General features: G+C 40.4%; 1 protein-coding gene across 1 annotated transcript in view; it reads right to left on the bottom strand.

Annotated features, from left to right (window-relative positions):
- The window catches only part of syne1a (spectrin repeat containing, nuclear envelope 1a), a 169,426-nt gene that overhangs the window by 8,357 nt on the left and 138,671 nt on the right, over positions 1-22,398 (bottom strand). Inside the window, exons 116-139 of the mRNA XM_059356191.1 lie at positions 22,162-22,317; positions 21,903-22,073; positions 21,186-21,319; positions 20,890-21,094; positions 19,360-19,542; positions 19,117-19,263; positions 18,737-18,891; positions 17,789-17,936; positions 17,611-17,705; positions 17,281-17,515; positions 16,614-16,808; positions 14,763-14,888; positions 13,521-13,676; positions 12,490-12,648; positions 11,690-11,856; positions 8,231-8,393; positions 6,072-6,259; positions 5,574-5,724; positions 4,258-4,440; positions 4,026-4,163; positions 3,736-3,927; positions 2,953-3,271; positions 1,675-1,743; positions 1,091-1,224 (exon numbers count right to left, since the gene is read on the bottom strand). Of these exons, the coding sequence (XP_059212174.1) occupies positions 1,091-1,224; positions 1,675-1,743; positions 2,953-3,271; positions 3,736-3,927; positions 4,026-4,163; positions 4,258-4,440; positions 5,574-5,724; positions 6,072-6,259; positions 8,231-8,393; positions 11,690-11,856; positions 12,490-12,648; positions 13,521-13,676; positions 14,763-14,888; positions 16,614-16,808; positions 17,281-17,515; positions 17,611-17,705; positions 17,789-17,936; positions 18,737-18,891; positions 19,117-19,263; positions 19,360-19,542; positions 20,890-21,094; positions 21,186-21,319; positions 21,903-22,073; positions 22,162-22,317 (3,969 nt within the window). The remainder of the gene's footprint in view (positions 1-1,090; positions 1,225-1,674; positions 1,744-2,952; positions 3,272-3,735; positions 3,928-4,025; positions 4,164-4,257; positions 4,441-5,573; positions 5,725-6,071; positions 6,260-8,230; positions 8,394-11,689; positions 11,857-12,489; positions 12,649-13,520; positions 13,677-14,762; positions 14,889-16,613; positions 16,809-17,280; positions 17,516-17,610; positions 17,706-17,788; positions 17,937-18,736; positions 18,892-19,116; positions 19,264-19,359; positions 19,543-20,889; positions 21,095-21,185; positions 21,320-21,902; positions 22,074-22,161; positions 22,318-22,398) is intronic.

Here is a 22,398-nt window from a genome sequence, read left to right as displayed (position 1 = left end):
AGCTTTAAAATGTGTCTGAACCATAAGGTTCTCAATTTTCCAAAGCAATTTAAATGGTGCAGCACAGTTAACAGTTAACAGTCGACAGTAACCAAAATATAAAGACAGCATCAAAATGACAATTCCACCAGAGAGGGGAGGTACCAGAAATTAAGATTTTGTTAAGTTTTAACTACATTTTAGACTTGTTGTTTGTCAATATTATTGCATGTTGATATGGTCATATTAACGGCGTTGGTGCCATCATCTTGGTTGTGGAAAAAAAAGCTAATTAAAACATATTATCATTGTTTTTGTGGGGAAAAAAACATGCTATGCAACAAAAAATATAAAGAGCCAAACTCTTCAGTGTTTCTCATTCCTGATATAACCACAGCAGATTCAGACAACCGTAAATAACAATAAAAACCTCAGCAACATATTTAAACTGATATTTTAATGATATTCATGTTTATATACAGCTCTGGAAAAAATTAAGAGACCACTGATGCAAAATGATCAGTTTTGCTGGTTTTACTATTTATAGGTATGTGTTTGAGTAAAATGAACATTTTTGTTTCATTCTATAAAGTGTTGACAACATTTCTCTCAAATTTGAAATTAAAATATTGCCATTTAGAGCATTTATGGCAGAAAATGACAATTGGTCAAAATAACAAAAAGAGAAGCAATGTTTTCAGACCTCAAATAATGCAAAGAAAACATGTTCATTTACATTTTAAACAATGCAACACTCATATTTTAACTTAGAAGAGTTTTGAAATCATTATTGGTAGGACAATCTCAATCTTTAATCACAGCAGTGGTTTTTATAATCTTCCTAATGAAATAAGATTTGGTTCAGGTGATCACCTGATCAGCGTCTCGTTAAGTAGAATGAGGAGGCTTGTGTTGGAAATGAACAAACACTGGAACGGACTGGCTGCCAGAGATGTAGAGATGCTAATTTAAGAAACATTTGTGAGAGCAGCCGCCTAAGGTTTTCCAGAGCTGTATATATATATATATATATATATATATATATATATATACAACTTTGTATGTTTGCATGTCAGAATGTGGTGCATCGCTACAAATGAACAGGACTCACGTAGCCCATGTATGTGGAGTCGATGTCGGGGCTGGAGCGGTTGGCGGTGGCCTCTCTCTGCTGCAGGTGGTATCTCCCAGCATCCAGAGCCTGATCCAGCTGTCTGAGACTGGCCTCCAGCTGGCCCGGCTCACCTGCACAGAGGGCCAAGAAATAAACTTAGCAGGGTGAAATCTTTCCATGACAAAGATTTTATTAGCATGCTGTTGGTATAGACTGATGCTGTGATGGCATGCATTAGTCTGAAATGCAAAATAAGGGAAAGTCATGGCAGAAAAGAACACAAAAGTCAGGTTTGAAACATGTTAACAACAATATTAGCTGTTAAGTTAATACCAAACACAAAATGCAATGGTTGAGATTAGCTTTTAGTGATATGGACCTCAGCATGCAGTGATGACATCTTTGCAGTTTTAATATGCAAAGATGACTCTGGGTGATGGGACATGCAGCCTAAATGATGCTTTCTTGTTTGGTAGTAAAATTTAAAAAAGAAATGTTTTAGTTGCAGTTTAAAGCATGCTCTCTCTTTCATGTCATGCTGTGGCATTCCTTATCAGAACCAGGGGACTGCTGTTTCCTACCAGAGGACGATTTCAATGTGTTCTCGGTCAGTTTTATATAGGCCTCTGGGCTCTCTGGGATAACTACATCTGGGGAAAGAGACATACAACATACTACTTACAATGGCAGCATGATTGAATGTGCTAATCTGAAATAAATCGGCACTGATCTGGTGGTTCGCCTCAGTGCTCTGAAAATGTTTTGTGCATCTAAATGTTTCCCATTGAGATGGAAACTGGAAGAGTTCTTTTGAATACTTGTTGGTTGATTATTATTATTATTATTATTATTATTATTATTATTATTATTAAAAGATAAGGTGCATTGTTTTCAAGACAACTCCCACAGCAAAATGTTAACACACCTGAGAGACAAGTGAGAAAATAAATACCAGTGATCCTTTTCTAAGTCTCATCTAAATTGTTTCCTCTCCTGTGTTTATGACTTAAGAACAGGTGAAACAAAAGGTTGTGTCAGGATACTAAATTTTCTTTACATCTGTAAAACAGAGAGTGTATTTCTGCACGTCTGCACATTAGCAAGTAACACAATATATGTACCTGGAGTAAGTAAAAAAAATAATGTTTTTAGTCCAGAACATGGAGTAGTGTTGCACTCCAGCATCTTGTGGCTGAAGTGAGCATTACAACAACACATCCTGTCAAAAAATATTTTGTTCACCTACCAAAACTTTTCTTACCCTGTTTTCATAGATCAAAAAAAGGAAACTTTTTGTTTCCATTTTCTCTCACTTTCCTCTGCTGTGGAAAACATGTTTGTATAATACTTTTTGGACATACTCTACCATTACCATGAGCAACATACTATTTTAATGCATTTTAGACATTTTTGGACAACCTTCACTGTGACCATTTTTGAAGTTTCTGGACATACTATAGTATGGTGTGTGTGTGTGTTTTTTTTTTTTTTTAAATACATTTTGGACATATAGCATTACCATGAACAACTTACTGTTTAAAATGCTTTAAGGCATTTTTGGAAAAATTACACTTTGGTAGTTTTTTTTTTTTTTTTTGACATTTCAACAGATTATAATTGGCCCATTTGAAGCATTTTTCAGAAAAAACGACATGCTATAGTATAACTCTTTTTTTGAGGGGGTCATTTTTGGACATCCCAAAATATGGTGTTTTTTCACTATTTTTGGACAAACTTTACGACTACATGTATCAACAGACTATAATTTATACATTTTAAGCATTTTTAGGTACTTTAAAATTTGACCATTTTTGACACATCCATTAAGCCACAATACAGTAAAGTAAAGTTGGACTGACCTGACAGCACCGTGGCAGCCGTCCTCAGATACTCATCCTCCTCCTCTGGCTCTCTGCCCCTCTCCCCGTGGCCTCGTCCTCCAGGGCTGTCCAGACCTCTGCTCAGGTCGTAGTCGTGGTCCCACTCCAAGGGGATCGAGTCCACGCTGGCCGGGGTGTCGCGGCCCGATCGGTCTGCACGGGTGAGGGCGGTCGTAACCGAAGCTGGACGGCTGGAAGTCCGGGGCAGAGAGGAGTCCCCCCACTGCAGCTCCGAGAGCTCGGTGCCTTCCTCCATGTCCAGCTCTCTGTCTGAACCATCGAGCTCATCATCTGCCAGCTGGAGGAGAAGGAGGAGAAAATGTTAGAAGAAAGGAAGATGATAGGAGGGACAGAAAAATGTATGCATGAGAGAAAATACAAAATAACATACAGAAAATGGAGTCTGTCACTGTAAATGTTACAGAATTTAAAATATGTGTAACAAGAAGTGTGAGAGTGCATTTAGTGAGGTACTCTGAGGTGAGCATGTGTGGTGTTAACATGCAAATATAATGAGTGTGTGTTCTGTTCCCGACCAGCTGTCAGTGTGAAACTATGTTGAACATAAGTTTTCACTATGGAGGACAGCTGTAGTGTAAATGTTATAATGTGTTAACAGAGACTCACATATGAAGTGAACTCTTTACCTCTTTGTAAGAATCAGACATTAATCTTTCTTATGAACTTACTGGAGATTTCCACCAGAATAATTGTTTTATTGTTTAAGCAGCATGCAGAAATACTCTGTGTATTTTTACTTACAGGCAGTCGTGTGAGTTTCTTGTAATATCTGTCGACTCGTCCGAACACCTCCCTGCAGTATCTCTGCAGCTCCTCCAGCTCTTCCTCGATGACGGCTGCGTCCAGAGGTTCGCTCTTCTCGATCAGAGCTTCACCCTGTCTGAACACCAGCTCGATCTTCCCTGTGTTCAGATAAATCTCCTGCTGGAACGCCTGAGAAACACACACAAACCAAAGCAGGGGTCAGAGAACTACTGTTATGTCTCATGTTGGCTTGTTGTGTCATGTAGGAAGCCGCATTTCTGTCTCACCTTGAGCTGTTTTATCTTGGCTTGTACATCACACTCAGAGAAGTGCTCTATGTTGGTCAGCTGGAGGTCCATCTCAGTCAGCCACACTAGGATGCTGTCTCGTGCCGTCTCAAACTCCTCCCTCTGGCTGATGAAGTGCTGAATGTACAGAAAACAGACAAATTTATTAATACTACCTGTGGCCAGATGGAATGGAGTAAGTCACTGAGCCAGTAATCTAACAGCATGTTACCTTGAGTCTGCGTAGGATGGCGGCCACCCTCTTCTGCAGGTTATCCCATCGCTTGTTACCATCATGCACCATTTCCCTGAGTCGGCAGGAGGAGTCAGTGCGGTTCTCCCGGGCCAGGCGTCGGTACTGTTTGTTGATGAGCTCCAGCTGAGTCAAGCACTCCTGCACCTGACGCTGAAAGGCCTGCAACAAAAACACACAAATTAAAGCTTTGCATAGGACACAGCTATCTGGAAAAAGCATGCAATGTTATATTTTTCACAAACACAAACAAGTAAAAAGAACTAAAGATGGCCCATAAAACATTTTTTTTGATTTGCTGTGAGAAAGAAAATGCACTAAACAAACTATGAACCAAAGAAAAAAGGAGCACTAATTAAAAAGGGATCTTTAAATGTTGAAAGTCAAAATCTTGAAATTTGCACAGTCAGTCTATGTTTAACTACAATAAAGTTTCCAATCATGCACAGATAGTGCAGTTTCCGATGGTGCAGCCAGACATTAATCTATCAGGAATGTGCACATGCACAGTGACAGACTGCAGCAGCTGAGCAGACCAGCGCAGACGAGTTGGAGCAACATGACACTCTTCTCTCGTTTTTCTGTTTCCTCTACCCTGCAGTGACAGTCTAAATGTATATTGCTCACATGGAGAAATGTAAATGTCTGAGAGGAAACAAAGCATGCACATAAAAAATATTATATTTAAAACAAGACATGCTCAACTTAAGTAATTGTAAGTCCAATGTGGTGGCCTTTTGTACACTACTAGCCAGACGTCTAATCCTGTCCAGATGGAAAGATCCTCTTTCCCTTCATATTCCCCCTGGACTAGAGAGACTATGCAACATCTGAAGCTAGAAAAAATAAGATACGCTCTCCAAGGGTCTGTTTTGAAATTATATGCAACCTGGCAGCCTTTCTTGGCTTTTGTGGATCAAATGGAAGCAGAAAATGTAAACCTGTAATACATGTGAACCCCTTACTTGTATTGTCACATATGTTTGTTTTTTTTGGCTCTGCTATATTTGTTTACATGACTCACCTTATCAACAAGTACATAAAATGACTATCTTTGATGTAGCGGTACAGGTCTGGTGGGTGGGAGGGTGGAGGGTGGTGACCAGGGATCAGTTACTGTCTGTATTATGTTTGTATTTTGCATAGAGTGAAAATCTAAAATAAAAAGACTTTGTTCAAAAAATAAAAAATAAAACAGGACAGGCTCTGTGATTATTTTCCAGTCATTCAGCTATGTATGCATTCAAAGCTGTCATTTACTCAACATTTTGATAATATGAGTGAAAAAGACACACCTCAAACTTTTTAAGCTCCTCTTTAGCGACAGTATACAGAACTCCAGAGGAGTTGGGCAGAGCTGCTGTTCTTTCTGAGGTTTTCAGCCAATCCTCAAACCTCGAGTAATCATCCAGAAACCGCTGCCACAACCTCCACGTCTCCTCAATCCTGCAAAGGAAAACTGCTCAGTAACATCATGGCTGCATTTTCTTAAATATAAACACATAATTGTATGATTACAAGTAGAATAATCAGCAGTAAGATATTATACTGTAAGAGGAATTTGGTTGGCATCTGTATATATATTTATATATCTAACATGCTGGATGGTGTATTGAGGACAAATCTTTTATATATAATTCGCTCAACTTATGATAATTAAGTGTAGCTTTGCAAATTAAAAACCTCTTTATGCACAGAAGATATCACTGGCTAACAATGTTTGAATCTTATCACCAGTGCATGCATAAGAATGCAGATATACACAAGACTAAATTTATCAAAGAAGCACTGACTTGAGCCTCCTCTCCATGGACATGGCACAGATGTTCCTCCAGCGTCTGTCCAGCCCTCTGGTTGCCTGCTGGATGGAGTCACACTCTGTCTCTGTGGAGCAGGCGTCACAGTCGTGGAGCAGGACTTCACACAGGTTCAACACCGACGCTACACCTGTGCTGTGTTTCTCTATGTCCCTCTGCAGCTCCTGCAAGTCAGTCAGAATAATAACTTGATTTACTTACTTACTCACTTACAAATGCATTTCTCAAAATGCTGTCAAACGTATAGTGTATAATGCTGTTGATGATTGAAGCAGCAAAATGTATTTTAGCCACCTAAGGCCAACCAAAACAAACAAAAAAAAGATTAGTGTATGCTTTATTTGGAGCATCTTCTTAAAACCCACCTTTTCTCCTTGGCTTTCAGCACTGTGTAGATGCTACTTATCTTATTGAACTTTATGTAATTTGTTATGGATTTTATCTTTATTTTATCGTATTGTTTTATTTATCGCTATGTATAGCACTTTGGCCCTCTGTGGTTGTTTTAAAGCGCCTTATAAATAAAGTTGGATTGGATTGGACTTGATATTTCTGTCATGATATATTTCTGTTTAAGTGTACACAGGGGGACTGAAGGCTTGAAGGTGTTATCATATGTGCTCTTCAAAGCCACCAGTCATTTTACTTTGCAGAACACAGAAGTCTACCGCTGCATTGGTGGGTTAGTTTGTTTTTGTTCTTCTGAGACTTAAGTGAATCTGAACTAACCTGTTAAAACATTAAAGTCCCACAATAAAACTAACAAATCAATCGATATATGCAAATAATGCCTCTAAATGTTGCTTGATGTCTCCTGACCCCTCTTCCTAGCTTTACTCCACTTGTGTCTTATGAAAAACACCAATAGTGCACAGAAGGAACACAGTCAGCCTTCCTAAGTACAGTAAATTCATGTGTTAGCTAACTCTGCAGCTCTGGAGAGGAAGGAGGTCAGTGGGGTCTCAGAATCCAGTCCACATTTAGAGCGGCATCTTGGCAGCGGGAAGGACACTGATACTGACTGCAGGCTAGCTTCAAAAACAAAAACCGCCAGATGTATGCATGAGTCATGCTGTGATTTCCTCCTGTGATTCAGTGTCACTCTGTTTTCCACCAATTCAGTTTGACTCAATATGTTCTGCTATTTAGTATTGAGAGAAAAGTACACTAAGCTCATGATTGTGCTTGTGTGTGTCTGTGAAGGTGCTTGTACATCTGGCCGTGCATATGTCTTGTCGTATGTTTTCAAAACAGGATGTGATTACCACATATTAGCCAAACACTGACTCAAAGCTTTTTTAACTCTTAAACAGAGAATATTCTATTTAGTCCTGTATTCTTCAAAGGCCTGTTAAACTAGGAATGGGAATAATTAATCAATGATTGATTAATTAAGAATTTGGTCGATCACATGGAATTTTTAATCAATCTGTGTATTTTTTATTTTTTATTTTATCTATGACTGTATATCAGTATTCACTGAACTGAAACACAGTCGAGCGTTCAGTTCTGTGGCCGTACATGAATAAGCTAATGAGCTGAGAATTAAATTAGTTAAAGCTACAGTTTGCAAAGTGAAATTTGCAATAACAATTATAAAACACACAGAAATACAAGAGTATTAATTTGAGCAAATTTAGCTTACTGTATCAAACCTTGCTAGCATGAATTACTAGGTTTAATTTTATCCAAAATTTATTTAAACACAAAACATACTTAAATATGTAAGATTACTGAGAAAACTAACCTCATGCCTCTTTGGGGGCTAAAACATAAAACATTGAACTCCTTGATGTTATCTTTACAGTATAATCTCACTTGAGTTAGTTTAACAATCGACAGGAAATCTCTTTTCATCCTTTAAAAATAAAAGTGCCCGTTATCAAAACAGGCTTCTGCATAGTACTGTATATATATATTTGATTTTGCCCATGTATGCATGTTTTTATACATATGGAATATGTTTTAAAAAATAGCAATTAATCGATTACTTGATCATTATAGAGTTGTTATCTATAACGTTATCGTTGTTAACGTTATAGATGCTGGAGTTGGCAGGTTCCTCCCAAACGTCCATCTCTATGTTAAAAACCAATTAACTATGCTGATTTGAACTTTTGTGTGGTCCCACTTGCCTGCTGCTGGTTGAGTTTCCTCTGAATCTCCTGGTCGTCACAGGTGTCGTAGACGATGGGCCTGGACAGCTCAGTCTCGATGTGAGCCAGCCATGAACGAAGGCTGCTCATGTTTTTATCTAACTGCTGCACCGCCACCAGGGTCTCCCTCAACTTCTTCACCCTGTTAGAGAAACAGAGAGAGGGAGTAAGAGTCAGCACATGGGACAACTGTAAACACAGAGGAAGACCCTGCTGTGGGGGAGAAATTCCTGGACAGATTTTTGTACAACTTGCAAAACAACAAACCAACAACAATCTTTTTGCCTCCAGTTGAGCGTGTTTATAAAATGTATTTAATATGTTTGATAACAATGAAGGTTTCATGATATCAGCATGTTTTTGTCTTCAATTTACTTGTTCTTTTTAAGTTAGATTTTCATAATCACATGAATGTTACTTCAGATATATTAGTATTGTTATATTAAGACATTTTTCTTTTTTTAAGCTATTTCCTGATATGCTTTAAATAAGGTCATGGTGGTCATCACCATAAAACATGCTATAATAAATAAAATGACTATTTAGATAACAGCATAAAATAAAAGTACATCAGAGGAGGTGTCAGTTTTAAATGTATAAAAAGTATCAATTGAAACCTTTTTAACTGAGAATAATTCAGAACAACCAAAAAAAACATACTGATTAAATCTGGTTGTGAATTTAAAGTAAGAATGAAAAAAAACAATTCCCACTCTTTCATTTCCAGAAGCAAAATAATAAAGAGTTAACATGTGCCAGCCAAATAGAGCAGAAGGGTAACATGAGTATGAGGAGTATTACTTCAGATCTGCACAGATATTTTTGTTGGGAAATCCTTACTTGACCCGACACAACAACTGGGAGCCATTTTTGATCTGCAAAGGCGTGACATTTCTAAACCCTTACTGATGCAATCACTGTTATGTGAAACATGTTTGAATTAGCCACCAACCAGCCTCAACACAGTTTAAGATTCAACTCCCCACCCTGCAAAGCAATGCAACTCTCACTGTCTTACCAAACAGACTTGATAAGTATGAAGGTGTTGGCCATTCATTATTTCACAAACAAAATAAAGACTATAATCTGATAACAATAGACACATTTACCACATCGACTCTACTATCACTGCAGCTCTAATGTGCTGTGGCATTATGTGCTGCATCGTATCAGCTGGACAACACGTCCACAACATTCCTCAGTCTGCTATGAGGCATCTCCCCATGCACTGGAAAATAATAAAGGATGCACTAGTTTACATTGTGGGGCAATGTAGAGCATCCTACATAATTCACTGCACATACAACCACACGAGTCCTCACTCAAAAACAAGTGGCATGTAATTAAAAAGTGTAAGGTGCATTTGTTTTAACTTATTGTGTATGGTTGCACAGCTTTAATAGGTCAGGTTTATTTTGATGTCAATCAAATTGATGCTGCAGTCACACAAGCAGCGACAGTAACACTCCTGCTATTGTCTGAACTGTCTGGAACCTCCACCCAAAGCTGGGAACCCAGACTGGCAAATCAACACTTAAATATTTTTAAACACCAGTTAAACCAGATTAACCATGACTCTAAAACAAAATAGATGCTGCAGAAAGAAGATAGAGCGTTTTAAAACTCTACAGAGAGCAGAAACAACTTAATTCTGCAGAGCTCATCATAATAAATAATCCTAGGGAAGATTATTCTACGTAGAAACACGACAAAATCTGGTTAAAAACACAACAAAATCTTTCTCGCTCTGCATGAGAAAAGCACATGGGGCTGTTGCTGTGCCTCAACAAACAGCTTCAACATAATTTCTCAAGTTTTGTCCTGCCTGTTGACATCGCAGTCGCAGTCCGGCAGATCCTCGCTCGGGCATCCTGCCATATTATCCGTCCCTAAGTCCAAAACCATGGGGGTGCGGGATTCCCAAAGACAACGTTAACGTCAGGAAGCGTAACGGTGTTGATCCAAACACTCTTCTCTTTCGTCTGCGTGCCCCACATGGGACTTTCTCTAAACTGTGTCTGTGCAGAAAGGGGGAGGGCGAGCAGGTAGTGGTCGGGTGGCACAACTGTGACTTATCAACTGTTGCTCTCCAAGGTTAAAAAAAGAGAACCCCAAAGAGGCGTGAGTGTGTGTGTGTGTGTGTGTGTGTGTGTGTGTGAGTGACAAGTGCTGCTGTTTCTAAAAAGAGACGTAAAGTCAGAGGCATGTGCTGCAGAGCTGGCCTGTGTCTCACCAAACACACACAAAAGGGATTGTGAACAGAAGCAAAGGCTGGAGGCTCCATGCATGAGAGTAATCCTCAATGGGTAGTGCACAATAAGAAGAGGTTTTGCAGTAAAACATGTCCGCAGAAGAAGAATACTGTATCCTTGTTAACTCAAAAACTCCAATAAATTAGTCCACAAGATAAAAAAAAAACCTACAGAAAACACTGAATTGTAAGGTATTCTGCACTGTGAGACAGCTACAAAATGCCTGTCCGGTTGTTTTTAAGTAAGGACGGATATAAGAGACAAAGAGAGTGCAGCTGTCTGCATGAGGTCAGACAATGTCCACGTCTTTTCTTTCCTCGTCCACTTCAGTCCCAGGGGGCAACAGCCGGAAAACTGCTGAGGGGGGGATGGGGCAGCTGGGTTGGTTCGAGTCAAAGTTTGGGCCAGGTCACTTTCAATTCACAACACACAGAAAGAGGAGTTTATGTTTTCCATATTTTCCATATTAATATAGCCTGCCATTGCCAGAGCTAATTGCAAATGCAAGTCTCTGCCAAAGTTAAAGATAACATGAGCTTGCATTTTTGTATGGTAATTGTCACAAAAATGAGATGCATAAATGCTTTGTATCCAACTACTCTACACCCAGTACAAGACTAGTTTCCACTCTGGTAATTGGAGGCATCCAGGGTGCAAAAAAGGTAGATGGAGACAAAAGAAGAAAGTCGAGGTGGGAAGAGGAATGTGACCTCTCTCTGCTTGGTTTGCAGCTCCACTAAGTGGAAGCCCCGCTGACACCAGCAAGGAACTCAGGAAATGCCTCAGCAGCATTGTGGGAAAATGAATTCCCCATCATGTGTCCTGGAGTGTCATTAAGAACGCCATGATGATGAACAGAGGCCAAACTCTTCTCCACTAGAAGGACAGATTCAGCAAGGGAATCATCCAAATAATGATACTTGGAAGGTACATACTTTTTTCCATTTATCAGAGCAAAAGCTAAAGCAACACTAGGTGGTTTGGGAGTAAACATGTTTAGTTGTACTTGTGCAAAACATTTCTTGTGTCTCTTTTCACTCACTGTACCCTAATTAAAAGAGAACATGCCTCCCAAATCACTCAGCAGGTGGATAACGGGGTCCTTCTCTCCACCTTCACAGATCCAACTCAAACTCTATTAACAAACAACGCCCTCCACCTCCTCTTGAGAGTCTCGTCCACTCACCTGGCAGTGATGAGGTCCAGCAGGTGTTGCCAGCGCTCGCTGACTTTGCTGAGTTTGTGTTTGATCTCGGCAGCCTTGCTGTCCTGGCTGGCCCTGGCCAGGCGCTCACCCATAACCTGCAGCTGCTGCTTGTTCTCCTGAGCTACACTGATCTCCTCCTGGTAATCCTGGGAGAGAGACACCAAGCAGGTAAACACAGGGAGGTGTGACTGGGATGAACAGTGTATGTGTATGTCCTGATGCAACTATGCATTAAAGCTGCAGATGAGACACATTAGTTAGTCAAGACCGAATGTTGCGTCATTTCCAGAGCAATGCACTGCACAATAAATACTAACTACGTAAAGCTGCTTTCAAATGACACTATTTACTAAGAAAAGAGGTTTACAAGCAATCTTTACTGTTCCAACCAAGCATTAATAATGACTTTTACTCTAATGTTTAAGTATGTAAGATTGAAACTAGTAATTGTTCATTTTGTTTACTTCTTTTATTGGAATCCCAATAAATGTGCCTTTAATTCAAGAAAACTTTAAAAAGGTATATAATAACATAGTGTCAGGTAAATGTCTTACTCTGAATATTTTCAAAATTACAGCAAATTATAAACTTTTAGGTATGATTAGTGCATTAAATATTGTACGTGAGTAAATTAGTCAACCAGTGCATAGCAGAAAACAATTTGGGCTCAACAAATAGACACTTTAAGTGTCATTTTGCATGCATTAATGTGTTCAATATCTTCTACATACATGCATTTCAGTTAAGTTTTTAGTTATGTGTGAAATGTATGAAATTACCTTGCGCAGCTTTTCGATCATCTCTTCAATGCTGATGTCTCCATTCTGAGAGACTTTGCTCTCCATCTGTGTGAGCCACTCACACAGCTCCTTGTTCTTCTCATTGAACACTGCCCACTCATTCAGCTTCTCGCTCACCTGCTGCCGGCGAAGGGAGAGCTGAGGGGACAAATAGATACAGGAAGGGTGTATGAGAAAACATGTGGAAAAGGATGGTGAAAATAACCAAGGCTGCACATATGAAGCAACGTAGAAGACAATCAACTGGTCTTCAACCCACGAAAACCACTATACTGTATCAACATTGGAGAAAAGAAGAAATAATACGAGGGTGTGTAGGCCTTTAATTTAGGGAAGTGAATTTTTCTGTACCAGGTATCAATTCTACTACTGTATCAATGTTCAAAATTCTGGTATCAAGAAAACCTAATATTGAACAGGTTATGCTGTAATAAAAATAAACCAAAACATACTCAAGTAAGCCACAGGTGAACTCTCACTCCGTCAAACGAACTACAGCTGTTAGCACATTTCAGCTTTTTAACTCTCCTGTTATGTTGCGGGTCAAATTTACCTATTTTAAAGTTTAAAAATCTAAAAAAAAAATTGTTTAAAGTATTTTTTCATGAAGAGAAAAAAAATTCAAATGTAAAATATGTTTTGTTTTTTTAATCAGTGTCATCCAAAACTATTTGATATTATATTGAAGTCTTTCGAATGTTCATAAAAAAGTTTTAACATGCATTTTTTATGAAAAACGAGTGAATTATCCTCATTGAACCATGATCTGTGAGAGGTAAAGAACACTATTGCACTAAATATTGATTGAAATTGTTAGTAATGGAGTTATCAATGAAATATAAACAATGTTTATTGGGATTTTTACAGTTTCTGACACTTTTGAATAATTAAACATTCCCTGGGTGAAATTGACCGACGGACATTATTGCTGTTCCTGAGAAACAAACAGCAGGAGGGTTAAAATACTAAAGAAAAACCAAATCATGGTCATGTGCACTGTGTGAATCTACCTGGTGGCAGACCTCCCCCCACTGGCGCTGCAGCAGCTGGAGGCGTTCCTGTAGGACTGTGATGTCATCTGCACTGACCACACCCTCCAAGGAATCCCTCAGCAGGAACAAGGAAGTGAGGTCATCGGTCCAGCCCTCCACACTGCTCTCCAGCTCCTGCATCCACATGACATGACAAGAGAGGTGACCCTTCACCTTAAATGCAAAGCTACACTCAGACTAACAAGCAGGCAAAGTCAAACAGAGCAAAAAACAACAGAGCAGAACTACTGAAGCTGCAGCTGCTGCACCCTCAGAAACAGTATTGAGGAAACAGTAAACTGACAGTGGGGAGAGAGAGACAGCAAAAATATGTCGCAAAAGACAAATTCCTGAAAAAAAACAGTGACATGTTACATTTGAACATCAAAATGAAGCCACAGTCGAGGTTAAAGGCAACATAAGGTAACAGACACATCAAACCTGGCATCTTCTCCTCCTCCGTCACTGTGAATGTTATTCTGCGGTGTAATCATCTGTGGACCTGGAGAATGTCTCCATTATGCAACGTGCACAAAAGGAAGCACACACACATACAGAAATACACCCCCACTGCAAGCAGGGATGCTCTCTCTCTCTCTCTCTCTTTCGCTTGCTCTCATGCGTGCGCATACTCTCTTTCTCTCTCCTGCTCTCTCTCCCCACCCCCTCTCTCCCCTCAGCTGATGCTAACTGTGTGCAGCTACCCTCAAAGTCCTCCTCCTCCTCCTCCCCAAGGAGCTGAGGACGTGTCATGCATGAAACATGACTGCATACAATGTCCAGCTGTGAACAACAACCTGCATATGATCATGATATGAATTTTTACAAAAAAAAATTCAGAATGACTGCTGCAGGAACAAACAACAAAAAAGAGCATTCTGTTTGCTCATCCTGGCATGTGCAAGACTAAAAAAATATAATTTCTTAACATTAGATAAAGAAAATGATTTCCCTATGCAGGAGAATAAACAGTCTGGAAAAAAAAACGAACGTACAAGGTCACACAATGAGACAGCAGATGACAGATAAAGATATTGGGTTTTTTTGCTTCTGTCTGTTGATCTGTTTGTCCTCGTAGCCAGATTAAAGGGGTAGAGGGAGGACAAGTCTGTGTCTGGGTGTGTGTATGAATGTGAGCAATGAGAGACAGACCAAAAGAGACATAGTGTATTGCATAAAAATAACCTGGAATGAAAAAAACGTGTTTTAGATTGTCCTCACCTTGCATCTTATTTGCTCTGAGTGCAGCTCCTCGTGGTGATCAGGCAGTGGCAGGGACAGCTTCCTCTTGAAGGCCCTCAGTTTCTCCAGTGACGCATTTATGCCCTTCTCACATCGCTCCCAGTTCTACATATACACACAAACACACACACAGTAAGAATTAGAGCATAAAACACACACGCACAGACTGCAGATCTTTTCATACTCAGGGATGTTGTTATACATTTTTCCTGCAGCTGCAACATCAGCATGTGTGCACACGCACACACACACACACACACACACACACACACACACACACACACACACACACACACACACACACACACACAAACACACACACCATAGCTGCAGTCAGGACACATAAATTGTCATCCTGTGGACAGCCCACTCGGCTTTGAACCTCCCAAGCAACCCCAACGAGAACGAGTGACACAGCAACAATCCAACAGCCAAAGAAGAGAATTAACACACAGCTTCATAAAGAAGCTCTGCTCCAAAGGGCGCAGATTACAGCTATTTTTAGAGTCTGAATAACGGTCCATTTCAGGGTAATATTTGGTGAGAAAATGCTGCAGCAAAGAGGCATACCTGAAGCAAGAGTCATGGAAAAAGAACAGCCAGGGTGAGACTAGAATAGCTACAGAAGGTGCTCAACAAGGTGCAAACAAAGGAAGACAGAGAGAGAAAGAGAGTAACTAAGATCGTAGGAGAATAAGATTAAGAAGAGAGGAGAGAATCTCAATGTTCAACAAAAAAAGACAAATTCCTGGATGCATTTTTTAAACTGCGTCACTCAGTCCCATTCAGAATGGGGTACTATCACAGCTTGCAAAATCTACCTCATAGGGTCCAGATTATTACAGCTCACTGCGCAGTGCCTGCACTCTGCATGTGTGTGCGTGTTTATGTGGATGTGTGCCCTGGGCTGGCACTTTATTATCTTTGTGCGTCTGTGTAATATTTCAGCACGTGAAAGAAGCAGATGCTTTGCAAATTATCTGAAGACAGAGTGTGCTCCATCTTGGCCTTTCACTTCTTTTCAGGACTTCAGATGCAGCGTTGCATAATTCATGTGATAACCTGGTTTCAGTGTCCTGCATGTATAAGCGGGCAGATGCCCTTCAGCACCCTCCACAGCACCTTCACACACTGCAGCACCAACGAGAGCCTAGCCTTCAACGTAAACTATGCTCAAATGAGGCGTCGCATACCTGCAATAGTGCAGGACGTCCCATAATGCAGCACTGATCAGTGATCCTTTCAGCCTAAAAACTGCCTGCACTATATTGTAAGTATAATGGTTGAGAAAGCAATGTTTTCAATATAACATGCCAATGAGCACATGAAGGTAAAATTGAATAAAAAATACACAGCCCCAATGATATATGCCATAAATTTTAACTACAGCTGCAGCTGACAATTTTTTTCATTATCGATTAATCTGATCATTTTTTTCTTAATTAAAATGTTTTGTCAGGAAAATGTAAAGAAAATAATGCCTGTGTAACTTTCCAGACCCCAAGGTGACATCTGCAAATTATTGTTTTATCTCAACAACAGTCCAAAAATTCAATTGAATTCAATTAATTTACATGTATGTCAGAGAAACAGCAAATTCTCACATTGAAGAAGCAAAATTCCTGCAAATAAAAAAATAAAAAATGACTAAATGGCAATTATGCAATGATCAAAATAGTTTTTTTATTTTTCTGATGATTGACTAATTAATAATTGACTAATTGTTGTAGATCTAGATTTTACTGTAAGGACGAAGCAAAAAAACGAAGCAAAAATTAAGTATGGTTAAATTTCAAAATTATTCCATGTGTAATTTTCTAGTTTTCTTACCTTGAGCAAGCCGTGCAGCTCTCTCCTCTGCTGGTCCAGGCGGTGGTGGGCGTGCCTCCACCTCTCCTGAATGTCCATCAGCTCCGTCTGCAGGGTGGACTCGGCCCGGGTGTCGGCCGACAGCAGCAGGCTCCTGCCGGCCTCCACCGTCAAGATGTAGCCTCCCTGCTGCCGCTGCAGCACTCGCTCCCTCAGCTGGAGGAGCAGAGACAGCGACAGAAGACAGAGGGGGGACAGGTTAACTAAGGGAGTCTAAGGTTGGAAAAGAAGCGTGGGTTTATTAGTTATTAAGACAATTTACTGTTAAATTAAAACACAATACTTAAAGAAAATACGTTTTTTTTTAAATAGGATGCATTCTTGTTAAGACTGAACAAAAATTAGCTCTGCATTATTTAAATGAACTCAAAGTCATCTTCCAGTGAGCTCATAAATTATTGAAACTTCTAAAACAAGCTTAATGAGAAAATAATTAGTTCAGGGTGAAGTGGGCGTGTCAGTGACTGAACCCATCAGCAACCCCATCCGCCTGCTATATACGTGAGATTTGCAGAGATAATAAAGCATAAATATTTAAATTAATTAATTTCAGAGAAGATTAGAAATCTGCATAAGGTTAAATAAAAGTGAAGGACTTTTAAGATTCAATCATAGTTCTGTAACATACCTGTATCTGGTCTAACAGGTTCCTGGCCTGCTGCAGGGCCACCGCTTCTCCTGGCTGATGCACATCTGGATCACGGGTCACTTCTTGAAGCCACTGCAGCAGCTTCTCTTCCATCTCCCGGTAATTCTGCCACTGGTGGACCAGACTGTCAATAATGCCCCTTCGCTGCTGTGCCCGCCTCACGACACCCTGCCACTGATTACTCAACAAGGCCAGCTTCACACTGAAGTCATCTCTGTTTGGGGGACAAGAGCAGGAACTTGTCACTTCTTTTTCATGGGATAGAAAATGTTTTCGACAGGATTGTGTGTGTCTTTGCATGAGTGTTACCTGTCGTCCACTTGTCCCTGGTCCAACATATGATGGCCATCGCTGATGATGGAGTAGAGAATCTGCTGCCTGCTAAACATCTCTGCATGGAACAACTGCAAGCACATATACATGCAATGAATACTAGCACTGCATGTGCAAAGAAAGCAACAGGCATGTACTTTCATGCTTTTCTGACCTCGTGGTCTCTCTGCTGCTCCAGCAAACTCTGGTAGTTTCCTGAGATCTCGGCAGCCAGCTTCTGTTCAGTCTGGGACAGGAAGTCCATCCACGCCTCACACTTCTGCAGGAAACTCTGCTGCTGGAGCAACACCGCCTGCAGTTTACTGGAGAGGTACAGAGAGACGTCGTTCAGGGCTTAAACAACATTATTACTGAAGAAGACTGAAAACTGGGAATGTTACGTGTTGTCACTCCTAATGTCATTCATTGTTTGTCCATAATTTATAAACAATTATACAGCATATACAAAATAACTGAATCACTTGCCAAGTTGTAAGCTCATATCTAATTGAAGGACACATTTCCATGTATCTCCTCCAATGCCTGTGCATCTTGTTTAGTCTTTATAGCAACTTTTTTATTTATTAGAAAGGACCACCTACTTTCTGAAAGAAGGAGGACAATTATCATGGTAAAATGACTTTTAGTAGCCAATGTTTTATAAAAGATGGCAACCTCCCATCACATACCCTCACCTCTCTGGATCCCAACTGAATCGATTTGATGCATCCAATTTAAAAAAAATATTTTATCATTTTTTTAGTGAGCACACTGGGCATCCTGTATTTATTTATCTATTGTTATTATTACCATTTTTTAAATCATTTTTTCTCTTTCTCCTTCTTTCGCCTCCCTTTATATTACTATATATATTTATTTGATTGTATTTATTTATCTTCTATTATTTATCTATTTATCTGCATCTACCAATTAATTTGTTTTTCATTTTATTATTATTATTATTATTATTATTAATAATAATAATAATAATAATAATAATAATAATAATTTATTTTCTCTCCCTCTTTGTTCTTCTTCGTTCTAATGTACTGGTTACAAAAAAAAAGTGAGCTGTGGAATAACTTTATATCTTGTATTGATGCTAACTCAGCACACTTGTTACCTGAACCTCTCAGTGAGGTGAGCGGAGTGAGCGGCCCAGGATCTGTTGAGACTTTGCAGCCGTTTGACGTCTCTGTCACTGACTGGCAGTCTGTACACCAACTCGTTCACACGCTCCAGGTCTGGAGACAGACTGCTCAGCTTCAACAGGTGAACCTGGGAACACATTATTACACATTTTCAGTAGGAGAGTCAATGAACAAACACGCTTTGTCCATTAATTTTAAGTGAATCTCATTAATTAAATTCATTGTAATGTTTTCGGAGTTGTTGTCAGAGTGATATATTTTACATCATTAATGTAGACTTTGTGATGAAAAAGCACCAGGTGTTCAAACACAGATATTAAAACAATAATCTAGACAGCAAAGTTTTTCCTACTTTCAGTTTTTCCATTCGTGTCTGGACCAGCGGGAGCTCTGGTGAGCCGACTGGGTCCGACTCCTTCAGCACCTCCTCGGCCTCCTTGGCCTTATTGATCAGTGTGTCCAACTGCTCTCTGAAGCCCTCACAGGCCTGAGATCCAGACTACAAACAGCCAGACAGACAGACAGAGAGATGACCTACCATTTTCATATATTGGTGTTTTATATCTGAAACAGTAAAAACAGTCTGCTATCCTACCTGCAGTACTTCCTGCTGCCTGTGAAGGGCATGCTCCAGTGTTGCGAGGCGATGTGTGAGTGACAAGTGGTCGGACTGGAGGGCTGCCGAGGACGAGGCGTCAACTTGGCTCTTCAGCTGCTCCCCTAAAGCCTGCAGCTGCTGGAGGGACTGCTGCACTGAGGCCTGGTCACCAAGGCACGCCTGCAACAGTAATGCCATCAGAGAGGCAGGTTAGGAGCAGAATCACTGAATGTATTGACATTATTCAAAATTTATTTTCAAAAACAGGTTTGCATGTTTTCATATTTTAGTGGTTATCCTTTGAGGTTTGAAAGGACAAAGAGAGCCACGTGATTCTTTTGCTCAAGGTTTTGCGTTAAGCTCTCTTGCAAGAAGCTTTTCAGAAAGGAACAGCCCATGCACCGACAATAGTTAGGATTTCTCAACGACTTAGTGTCTAGCAACAGTGTGCATCAGTGATCCTCAGTCAAAATAAAGGTCTGCTTACAGTATTAGGACAGTGTGTCTCTAGACATTGCTCAGCGTGGCCCTACACGCCCAGCATGACATCGGGGGACCCCTGCAGTGTAAATCAGGGCCCTGTCTTTCCCTTTGCAGTCTCCTTTTTCAAAGGGCTTTTGTTAGATTGGGCTGTGAATCTACATTCAAGCTGACAAAAGGGCAGGGTGCAATTTGGTATTCTGCGGAGGGGACAGAGGCTTTGTGAATCCTCATAGTGAGCTGACAAGCCGTTTCGGAGCTTATTCACAAAATCTGAGGAAGGAGGCAGAGGACTCGTTCCTCCCTTTAGGCTCTGTTCACCTTTCATTGTATTGTCTTTCCTTTTCATTTATTTTCTCTTTCCTAGCCTAACCTTACACTTGTGACTCGCGAGATGCGTGTGGCGTGGCCGTATCTGTAGTTATCCTGCCCTCTGCTTCTAGTATTTTCTCTTTTGTTATTATTTTGCTGTCTTTTGGAAGTTTATGGGCGTCAGTAAAGGGGCTTTGACCCCATGTGGGTGTGTAACCCCCAGCCTTTTACAGGGAGCAGGGTATGCAGTCTGTTTTTATGCCAGGGTCGTCAAATACTGCCGTTTTGTCTCCTTCTGCGATACTAACGCACAATGCTGTGTCTGTTTGACCAACACATGCAGCGACATAATAAAGAAAATCTGCCTATGCAGCACCTTGCTGCAGAGATATGTGGCAGTGTGGGTGTGTTTATTTGTGCATTAGAACTCAACCGCAATAAAACAGAAGGTAAAATTTTATTTCTCTGATTCACTACTTTGTTCTTGCCGGTGCTGTTCTCTCTCTTCATTCACTGTCTAGCTCACTCGACCACCGCTGCTTCTCCAGCTCATTGAGCAGGGAGAAGCGGACAAAAGGGGACAAACACCAACCGACAAATTAACATATTATACCTTAAAAAAATATTCAAGCCATACAAAACGTGGATGTAATTATAATGTAACTCCTGACTGAGAAAACACTCTAAACAAGCATATGGTGGACTCCTGTGTTACATTGTCCTATCTCTACTCACGTTGCAGTCCGTTATCCAGGTGCTGCTCTCCTCCTCTGTGATCTCCCTGTCGGTGGCACTCTTCAGCAGGCGATCGGCACGTTCCTCCTGCTTCTGAACTGCTGTCACACACTGGCCACACAGCGTCCTGTAGCGCTGCCACAACCCCAGCAGGGCTTTACTGCTCCTCAGCTGCTCCGAGATCTGCTCCAGTAGACTGTTCCACCTGTAAGAGAGGAGGAGAAACATGTTGTTATGTATTGAATAAGCCCAGAAGCTGCTGTAATTTAATTATAAACGTGTTTTTGTTATCTTACCTAAAGTTGACGTCACGGAGAGCTGTGTTGAGGGTTTCAGCCACAGACGGGTGGCTCTCTGTCAGTAGCTGGTGTGTTACAGAGCCAAACTTCCTCAGGCTGCTCTCCTGTTTATCCATCTCCTCCTGCAGGTTCTGAAAAACATAGACACCAAAAGTTGATTTCTTCTTCAATATTTGTTAAACTTGCTAAACAGATTCTCAAGAAGACTTATTGATTGTGGAATACTGGAGATTTTCCTATTCACAGTGACCTCAGCAGTTATTTAACTAAAGTATTTCAGTAAAAGTGAGAGCATTGACAACTAGAGGTTGACCGATTAATCAGTACTGATACAACATGGACATTTAGGACATTTTATTCAAGTATTGTATCCAATGGAACTGGGCTCCAATAGTGGCAGATGGCTGTATGGCATTATTTAAGTGCAAATTAAATGTAGATTTTATTATATACTGAATACATAAAAGCAAAAAATGTAAATATATGTAATGAATGTAAGTTTTCTTTTCAAATTTGTCTTAATTTTCAGATTTACGTATCTATTTTGGTATTTATTAGTTTGAGTTTGATATCGTCTAATTAACTGCCTTTTTCCTGGTCCAAACTATCGTTATAATATCGACCTTTAGAAATCCACTCTGTATCGACCTCCACTATCACATATGCAAATATTTTTCAGGGCCCACTCTGTCCACATCTGCTCCTCCTTCTTACCTCCAGACTCTCCACCTGCTGCTGCACTGCCTCCAGAGACCCGTTAAGGAGGCGCAGCCTGGACACAGAGTACCTCCCCTCCATCAGGTAACCATTAATCTCCTCCGAAGCTCGCCGGTACAGCGTCCACTGCTCCAGCACCGACCGCAGGCTCACCTTCATCTGACTTATCTGATAGGAGAGAAAACGTCTGAGTGTTTCAGAACACAACGGAGAAATGTAGGCAACAACATGAGGGTACGAGATCCAAGAAGCTCACCATGTGGTCCAGATGAGCCCAGGACTGGTTCAGCCCTTTGAGGGTCTCCTTGACGACAGAGCAGGCTGCTCCTTTCTTATCCTGGATGAGAGCATTTCCACGTTCCTCTGCTTTCTCTAGATCCTTCTCTTTTTCCTTCACTAATTCTTCCAACTCCTGCAACAAACAAATATGTTGCATTACTGTCAGAAATATATAGAACTGTGTGATGCACCAGGATCGTTGCTGTATGTATGT

This window comes from Centropristis striata, chromosome 18, assembly GCF_030273125.1.
Source record: "Centropristis striata isolate RG_2023a ecotype Rhode Island chromosome 18, C.striata_1.0, whole genome shotgun sequence".
Lineage (NCBI taxonomy): Eukaryota > Metazoa > Chordata > Actinopteri > Perciformes > Serranidae > Centropristis > Centropristis striata.
Note: the sequence above shows the minus strand (reverse complement) of the source record. Positions and strands in the feature narration are given on the sequence as shown.